General features: G+C 43.6%; 1 protein-coding gene across 2 annotated transcripts in view; it reads left to right on the top strand.

Annotated features, from left to right (window-relative positions):
- The first annotated feature begins 2,463 nt into the window (after window positions 1–2,463).
- The window catches only part of GOLGA7 (golgin A7), a 26,980-nt gene continuing 19,724 nt past the window's right edge, over window positions 2,464–9,719 (top strand). Inside the window, exons 1-3 of one of the 2 annotated variants that reach the window (XM_004707553.3) lie at window positions 2,464–2,480; window positions 2,698–2,830; window positions 8,116–8,268. In XM_004707553.3, coding sequence (XP_004707610.1) covers window positions 2,720–2,830; window positions 8,116–8,268 — 264 coding nt within the window. In that variant the 5' untranslated portion in view covers window positions 2,464–2,480; window positions 2,698–2,719. Of the gene's footprint in view, window positions 2,481–2,629; window positions 2,831–8,115; window positions 8,269–9,719 lie in introns of those variants that run through there. The other variant, XM_045286869.1, reaches the window with a different exon arrangement.

The raw sequence follows: 9,719 nt of genomic DNA, 5'->3' as shown, positions 1-9,719 counted from the left end.
AAAGTACCTAGACTAATACACTAGCCATGGTATCTTCAAAGGGCCTCATCTGCATGTGAAAGTTGAACATTAAATAAGGAAGACTGAAGAAGAATGGATGTATTTGAAACATGGTGCTAATGAAGAATATTGAAAGTACCATGGACTACCGAAAGAACAAGCAGACCTGCTTTGGAATAAGTACAGCCAGAATGCTCCTAGAAACAAGGATGGTAAGTCTCCGGCTCAAGTACTTTGAACGTGTTATTGTAAGAGACCAGTCCCTGGAGGAGGGCATAATGCCTGGTCATGTAGAAAGGCAATGAAAAAGGGAGAGACTCCTGATGAGACAGATTGATACAGTGTGATAGGCCAGAATCCGGCAGTGTTTCCTTCCGTTGTACATAAGGTCGACCCGACTCAGAGGGTACCTAACAAATCGTGTGCCGGGAGTCTCTGGCTGATACAGTTAAGTGTTCTACCAGTAGCTGAAAGGTTAGTGATTCAAAGGCACCCATACATGAATCAGCAGACAGGCCTACTGCTCTGATTCTGAAAGGTCCCCACCTTAAAAACATCTCTCAGCACCACGGTTGCCAGGAGCTGGAATGTAATGGACAACCTACAATGTCGGAACTTTGCAAATTGTCCTCTTTTAAGTATGTATGTGCTGTTACTGCATGTCAGTGACATCTTGATAAAACTGTTTTAAAATACCTTTAAGAGCTTCATTTTTTTTAACCAGGTTGTGGTGCCAAGAAACTTTATAATCCAGGAGCTACCAAAATGCACCAAAAATAGGGAGTTTCTTTAGCTGCCTGGGAAAAAGGATGCTAACAAAGATGAGGCGAGAATTGCTTGTGGGGTCACCCAAAGGAGAGTAGACCAGCATATTTGATGAAAATCCTTGGAGTATGTGAAGAAAAAAAGAGTTGCAGGAGAGATGCCTGTTGAATCGCAGGCAGACTCTTCATCTCTTGTCTTCCTCCTGCAAGTGAGGAAGATCCCCAACAGCCGGGTTTTTCCAGCTTGATGTGAGCAATTTGTTTTGAAGTGTTGAGTGGTGTCCCACCTGTAATCTGCGAGGTCCGATCCACAGTGACAACAACCCCTTTCATCGGTGTTCAGAAACTTCTTCGTCACAATAAGGGTACTGATTTGACCCCAGACACTATATCTTTGATAGCCGGGCACCATCAGCTTTCTTCACCACATTTGCTTATTCACCCGCTTTGTCTTCAGTGGTTGTGTCAGGAAAGTGAGCATCACAGAATGCCAATTTAATAGACGGGATCAGGTATCAGTAAGGTGACCAGATTTTAATATTGGTAAAGCGGAACACCATTGATAAAACTCATATCCTGGTGAAATAGCCACATGGCAGCCGAAAACCGTATACCCAAGCTTGTTGTGCATTCGTTCCAAAAATCGCGACTTTTTAAAAAAACGCTGTGGAACACGGGAAAAATTGTTAAAAATCGGGACTGTCCCGCCAAAAGCGGGACGTCTGGTTACCTTATCAGGTATCATCAGAACAAAAAAATCTTACCATGGTGAATGAGGGGGGCAGTGCGAAGCCCATTTGTAGGCCACTGGAGATCCCCTTGCAGAGTCAGGGTGCGATGTAGCAACGATGAAAAATTACAACTTTCCTCTAGTTCCTAAATACTCCCCCTCTTCCCCCACCCCCCACCCCGCTGTCATGATCCGAACTCTACCTTGCAAGTCTGGCTAGACCAGAGCATGTACACTGGTACAGATAGGAACTGGAAACACAGGGAATCCAGGGCGGAGGATCCCTTCAGGACCAGTGGTGTGAGTGGCAATACTGGGAGGGTAGAGGGAGGGTGGGTTGGAAAGAGGGAACCGATTACAAGGAACTACGTATATGTGACCTCCTCCCCGGGGGACGGACAACAGAAAAGTGGATGAAGGGAGACGTCGGACAGGGCAAGATATGACAAAATAATAATTTATAAATTATCAAGGGCCCATGAGGAAGGGGGAGCGGGGAGGGAGGAGAAAAAATGAGGAGCTGATGCCGGGGGCTTAGGTGGAGAGCAAATGCTTTGAGAATGATGAGGGCAATGGATGTACAAATGTGATTGACACAATGGATGTATGTATGGATTGTGATAAGAGTTGTATGAGGCCCTAATAAAACGATTTTTAAAAAACGGGCACTGATTCGATGGGAAATCACGAGTGTCACACGCCTGGACCCTGCCGTCGCCTCCAGTCCCGGCAAATCTCCGTCGCTCCGCCAGGCCCCGCTCTGCCTTCCGGAAAGGGCTACTGGGGCGAGAGGCGGAGTCGCCCGGAGACCCAGCCCGCGACGCGCGGCCTCGGCACAGTCACTTTACGGCCGGAGCTCGGGGTGGCTCCGACACTTGCGGTAGGAGGGGGGGGGCCTACTGGAGGGGCGGGCCAAGAGGCCTTTTGCGGCATGACGTAAGTGACGGGGAAGCAGCGCGACAACGGCTGGAGGGCCGAGGAGGCGGGTTCGTGTTTCCCGGGCCGAACCCGGCTGGTGGGGGGCGCGGGCCCGGGGCCGGGCGGCAGCGAAAGGCCTGTCGGGACAGCATGGGCGAGGGGGAGTGGGGCGGGGGAGGCCCGGGGTTGTTCTGGACCGTGGGTGGGTCCGAAGGGCTGGCGGGCCGGAGTCCCGGCTCCAGGCCACGGCTCTGACCCGTGGTTGGTGTCCCTCCGAACCCGCAGCGCGGCCCATCCTGTCCTCGCCATGAGGCCGCAGCAGGCGCCGGTGTCCGGGAAGGTCTTCATCCAGCGAGACTACAGCAGCGGCACACGCTGCCAGTTCCAGACCAAGTTCCCCGCCGAGCTGGAGAACCGGGTACGCTGCCTGGCTCCCCGCACCTGCCTTGGGCCGAGAGGGGGAGACGCCCCTAGAAGGGGAGGCTCGGGGCCAACACCGGGCCGGCTAAGGGTCTGTCGGCCCTGGGAAGGGGAAGGCAGAGGGGCCTGGGCCCAAAGTGTACGGAGAGGGCCACTGAGCAAGACGTGATGTTGGCAGAGGAAGTGTGAAAGCAAGCCCCTGGCTGGATCTCTGATGTCCAGCAGTCTCCGCCCCCCCGCCCAGTTGTTGAGGGCCGTGATGGGGAGCATCCCCTGGTCCCAGGCCATCACGCCCAGCAAGTTATGAACTATAATCCTCCCTCACCACACAAGAGAAATCATTCTGATGACTGGCCCTTATGGCATGTGCTGGCCACACTCCGGGCCGGGTACACGGACCCCCGTGAGACCTGAAAAACATTGGGACACAGAGGGGCCTAGACTGGATATCTCAGAACAAGGCTGTCAACTAGTCACTCCCACTTAGGATCACCAGCCTTGACTTGTAGATCAAACTGCCTTTAGAACAGACCTTTAAGCAGCCTGGCATTCAAAAGTGGACAAATGGGATTTATTTCAGTGTTCTTTAGGCCTGCCTTTTTTTTTTTTTAATTAAAAAAGCCCTGTACTTTCTTGTAAGGGTACAGTGGTGGATGTGGGTGGGTGTGTTTCTTGTGCCACTAATATGCATACACCCAAAGATGAATTCCTTTGGTCTTGAGCTGTGTATCCTGTAGACTCTATTTCCTGTTAAGAGGTCAATTACTAGTTAGATGGGAGGAAGCTTTGTGGCTCAGATTGAGAGGTGATTAGGTATGACATGGGTGTGGAATTAAATACCGGTCATGGAATAAGTGGGCATAGATGAGTGTGTGCGAGAGAAATGTGTAGCAGTCACTTAGAGTTAGCTTGTAGTTAGGTGGGTGGTTGTACTTGATTCCTAGGGTTGGGGGGGGGGGGGCGAGTAACAAAGCACCAATTTCCGTATTCCTTTCCTTCAGCTTGCGTTCTTCCCATGGGCAGGCTACAGGGCCAAGCGTGCCTCTTGATCTAAAAACCATACTAGCTTTATGAAGGTGGTGTGTACAAATACGAGTTGTGAGACATCACACAAAATACCGGGAGTGGGTTGTCAAGGTGTTAGACCTGGCATTTCCACAGTGCTGTGAGCAGCTTGAGCAAGTTGCCTATTATCCTAAGCTGCCAATGCTGTTTTTTAAAATAGTTTGACATCACAGGTAACATGTTTTACATGTTAGGACTTATCTGAAATGGATCAAATGTTTTACTTTTAATCCTCTAATAGAAACTATGACTTACCCAGTTCGTGTTCTTTCATATCCAAATATAAACTCTTTTTCACCACACATTTTGTATTCACAAGATTCTTTTGTTTAGGTTTTATGTCAGATTTCTAATCTGTACTTTAGTCAAATATAAGTGTGCCGAATGAGACACCAACCTTCTATTCTCTGTGTGTGGTAGAACTTTCATTTTATAGTCAGAATAAAACAATACAATCGTTATCCCTCCACTAGTTCCTACAGGAAATCGGTGTTTTTAAATTCTGGAATCCTTTTAGTTCTTTCATTTCATGTAGCCCAGGACTGAACTGCTTGTGGTAATGTATGAAATGTTAACTGGTGCTGTTCAATTGTGCCTTTCATTTTTATCCTTTTTAAATGCTTGGCATAAAACACTAGCCTGTACTTTAAACAGCTTTGGAAAACTTTTCATTTTTTCCCCGTGTTGAGATTAAATTTAAATTACAGGTTTAGATTTTTTTCTTGCTTTGTTTGATGGAAAATTAAAAGATTTCTTTCTTTTGTTACTACTTACCCTAAAAATGTTACTGATTGCTCTACCACTGGGGTTGGTTTTCCTTTTGTGAGACTATCACACTTGGCAACTTACAATAGGAAGAAACTAATACACAAATGTCTTGCATTACTTTTCAGCGTTTTTGTTTTGTTTTTAACCACATGCTTACCCTTTAATTTGCAAGTGAGGACAAGTTCCGCCTGTGGCCAAACTTGCTGTATTGACTTTCCCCGCTGCCTGTTGGACTAGAATACTTTGATGCTTATTGTTTTGTTGCCACAGTTCTTGCAAGGAAGCTTTACTCTCAGTTTTAGCCAAAATGTAGACATTTTTAGGAGTCTCGGGGTATGGGTGGTATATGCAACTATGTGCTTGACTACTTGCTGTGAAGTTGACTACTTGCCTCTGGTTGGCACTGAGCTGCCACCCAGAGGTGCCTCAGAAGGTAGGCCAGGCAACATGTTCTCAAAAGCTCATACTCTTGAAAACCCCATGGAACAGGTCTACTGCACACCTGGAGTTACCATAAGTTGCAAGGACTCAGGCAGCTCACAGCTCATAGCGACAGGCATCTTGGGCACCCAGGGAGTAGATAAAAAACAATGACTCAGAATTGAAACATTTCCCTAAATCATTTTTAAAATATGTCTCTTCATCTGTCCGTAGAGATTACCTGTTGACTTGCCACTGCGATCATCTTACGCGCCAGCATCAGGCTCTCTACCACATAGTTCAACAAGTAGCAAAAATTACAGCCTGATTTCTGTTTCCCTTCTGACTTTCTTTAATTTTTAATCATTTTATTGGGGGCTTGTATAGCTCTTATCACAGTCCATACATCCATCCATTTTGTCAAGCACATTGGTACATATGTTGCCATCATCATTTTCAAAACATTTTCTTTTTACTTGAGCCCTTGGTATCAGTTCCTCATTTTCCCCCCTCCCTCATGAACCCTTGATAATTTATAAATTGTTAGTATTTTTCTGCCTTTTGACTTTCAGTGTTTACAAGTCCACTTTTGTATTTGACCATGGCCTTAGTTTTTTTCTGTCTTTGTATACAAAGGAAGAGTTCATAAAAGAGAGAATTCTATATAAGCAGTTATTTGTAGGAATGAGGGAAGCATTATAAGAGAGACAGCCCAAAATGACAACAGATAAGTAGTGGTTTGTTACTAAGAACAATAGTATTAGATGAAATGCCCTGCTAATGGGTTTTGAAAGCCCAAGGATAATGTATTGAGATTTGAAATCTATAAGGCATGGATGGGAGAAGTGATATTGGAAGAGGAAAGTAGAAGCAGATGGTTTGAATGGAAATTAGATGACCATAGTAGTATTAATACAAATTAAGATGGTAGTGGCACTGAATTAAAAAAAAAGTCAAACTATGCCATAGAGCAGCGCTTCTCAACCTGTGGGTCACGGCCCCTTTGGAGGTCAAATGACCCTTTCACAGGGGTCGCCCGATTCATAACAGTAGCAAAATGACAATTATGAAGTGGCGATGAAAATAATTTTATGGTTGGGGGTCACTACAACATGAGGAACTGTATTAGAGGGTCACAGCATTAGGAAGGTTGAGAACCACTGCTCAAGAGTCAATTCTGACTCATGGTGATACCACAGGACAGTAGGTCTGCCTCTTGAGTTTCTGAGATTTGAAACTTTTACCGGAACAGACAACCTCGTCTTTCTCCCTCAGAGACCCTGGTGGGTTTGAACCACTCACCTTTTGGTTAGCAGCTCAATGTGTAGTGGGCTCTTCAGTGTCACTGAATAGGAGTAGGTAACGGAAAAGTCTGTTTGAAAAAATATGTGGTAGTTTAGGATTTTGCCTTGTGCAGTGTGAGCTTTTCAGTAACAGAAGTTAAGAGAATATCTAAAAACAGTTGAGGCAAATATACTAACAAATTTTTCAAGGATTAAAATTTTAAAGGATTTTACATAAAAATGATCCTTGAAGAAACACAAATGCATGAAGAACTGAGAAGCATCTGATATATATGGAAAATGAAATTCATATCACTATACAACAATAATAAAACATCTTGTTAGTTTGCCCAAAGAGGGAAGTTTGAATAAACAGAATATAAGCTTGTACTGCTTGATCCTTCTGCTTAATGTTCTTCCTTTTCTCTTGTATACGAAGTACCAGTTTATAAGTAATTCTGTTGAAGATCATCTACTCTCACTAGATAAAGGGAACATTTCCTTCCTTTTGTATCTCCACTATAGGGGGGCACTTCAAAAAATTTAAGGAAATGTTCCATTATCTTTTAATTCTATTTTTCCATGAGCGTTTTTAAGCCCCTTTGTATTTTATCTATGGTTCTCTTTTAACACCCTGTCAGTTTATTATGTTACTATACACACTTATCTCTTCTGCTCTCGTAGCTAAACTTCTGAGGACTGGAACAGTATCTCATTCCACTTTCGCTGAGGCCCATTGTAGTATCTTGGCAGATGGCTGATGGTTACCCAAGTGCCACCCAGGGTCTCCAAAACCAGTTGCTATCAGGTCACCTCTGAGGCAACCTTAACATTGAGATGTGAAGACGTTCAGTGGCTGTAAGAGCTGTAATGTTAAAGCCTAAAGAGTTTCAGGAGGTTCAGGCTTTCTCACTTAAAAAGAGTGTTAGCTATTAGATAAAGATAGAGTTAGAGCCCCTGGGTGGGGCAGGCAGTTAAGCACTGACTACGTACTGAAAGGTTGGTAGTTCAAACCTACCCAAGAGTGTCTCAGAGGGCAAACTTCTGAAACTTTACAAACTTTACAAACTTCTGAAACCTTGAAAACCCTATGGTAAACAGTTCTACTCTGATGTGCATGAGGGTTACCATAAGACTGAGTCATTTCCATAACTAGTAACAACAACAGTTAGATAGGAATTGGAAGAGGCTTCTAAAAGTTTGTGGGAAAATTCTGTTATCTTTAAATTTCATTTTTCACGACCATTTTGAAGTCCCTTTGTACATCCTCATTTATCATCGTGGTTAGGTTCCAAAGATGAGATTGGAAAATGATATGGAAAATGAAATTCATATCACTATACAACTATATGTTTCACATATATCACTATATGTGAAAATCAGCATGAATGTTAAAATGGAAGGTAGCCACTTAGGATCAAAGATAGACGATACAAACATGGTTACATAACTGCCAAACCACAGAGAATCATGGTCTAGCCACACTGGCTAATTAGTCATCCCAGCTAACATCCCACCTCATGCCTCGCACCTTGGCAGGTAGGACTGCCAGGCATACATTATTAATGCACAAAACATAGTAAACTTCCTAATTTAATCCATGTAAAATGTCAGATAATAAAATAGTTGATAAGTGAGGCTTATTTGAATTGTCAAAACACCAAAGTAAATTAATGATAGCAAGCATTAGTGAGTTGCTGATTTCCCCAGCAAAATTACAAGTTTTTAAATTCCTTTTTCCTAACAGATTGATAGACAACAATTTGAAGAAACAGTTCGAACTCTAAATAACCTTTATGCAGAAGCAGAGAAGCTTGGGGGCCAATCATACCTTGAAGGCTGTTTAGCATGTTTAACAGCATACACCATCTTTTTATGCATGGAAACCCATTATGAGAAGGTAAGGTTATGTTTACTTTCATAAAATCTCCTAAAATCATTAAAAGGTCTACTTATTGTTTCTACGTTAACAAGTACCAGACATTAAATGTGTAGGAAATTTTAATAATTCTGATTTTGTAGCTGATGCCCAGAACATATGGGAAAGAGTCGAGCTTTTCGAAAAGAAATCAAAATTGGATTTTCAACTGGGAGTTGATATATCCGTGTTCAGATTAGCCTACACTTAAAAGCCCATCCAGTCACTGCCATCAAGTGAGTTCCACCATACAGCAGCCCTACATAAGGTTGAGACTGTAGATCTTGATGGGTGCAGATGGCCTCGTCTCGGGGCGCATAGAGCAGCTGGTAGATTGGGACCAGCAACCAGTTCAACATCTAACTTACACCACCATGAGGGCAGTCCACACTAAAGAAGAATGTAGGAAGTCTATATTCTCATTTTACCCAGCCTTCTGAGAATCCCTTTATTTTACAAAAATCTCATAGTTCGGTTTAGGATTCTTTATGCACCTGAGTTTTTATCTACTTTTGAACTACCTCCTACACAAACTTCTCAGCTATCTTTTGAACTCGGAATGTCCAAAGCCAAACCTGATACCTCGTTTTTGTTAATATCGCCCTTGTGCTTTCAGATGACCCTAAGTGACCTTACAGAAGAGGGTAGAACTGCCCCTGTGAGTTGCTGAGATTGTAACTCTTCATGGAACTAAAAAGCTTCATCTTTCTCCCTTGAAGCTGGCTGGTGGTTTCAAACTCTGGCCTTGTGGTTAGCAGCCCAAGGCATAACCATCACACTACCAGGGCTTCTAACTTCAGAGAATAGATAAAAATATATACTTGTGAAAGACTGAAATAGCTACCATTTTTCCATATATTTTTTATGATTTCCTCTGCCACTCCCCTAGATTATGCTCGTATTACCGCTCTCCAAGACTTATGGAGAAGCTTCCTGTGTGATGCCGGTGGTTAAGCACTCGGCGGGTAGTAAGTAGGTTGACAGTTCAAACTCAACAAGAGGCACTTCAAAAGACAAGCCTAGCACTCTGCTTCTGCAAGATCACAGCCTTGGCAACCCGATGGAACAGTTCTGTTCGGAGCATGGTGTCACCATCAGTCACAATCAACTCAAGGGCAGCCAGCACCACACTATGGAGATGGCTTCCCAACCATTTTTTCCTTTCAGTTTACAGATTGCCTTATGTACCTACTCGTAAAATCTCGTTGCTATTACCATTGTTGCAGGATTGTGTACAAAGAAGTATTTACTGTTGTTGCTTTTTACTCTTAAGTACCGTGTCTCAGTCATGTGCTCACCTCCTCCTCATTGTGTACAGGCACGATTTTTTATTTTTATTTGTATTTTTTTTTGTTTTGTTTTCTTTTTTTCTTTTTCTTTTTGTTCTTTTTTAACATTTTATTAGGGGCTCATACAACTGTTATCCCAATCCA

The sequence above is a fragment of the Echinops telfairi genome, unplaced genomic scaffold (genome assembly GCF_000313985.2).
Source record: "Echinops telfairi isolate 266 unplaced genomic scaffold, ASM31398v2 ScPeMD7_9;HRSCAF=40, whole genome shotgun sequence".
In the NCBI taxonomy this organism is placed as follows: domain Eukaryota; kingdom Metazoa; phylum Chordata; class Mammalia; order Afrosoricida; family Tenrecidae; genus Echinops; species Echinops telfairi.
The sequence above is the reverse complement of the archived record's forward strand: the minus strand, read 5'-3'. Positions and strand labels throughout refer to the sequence as shown.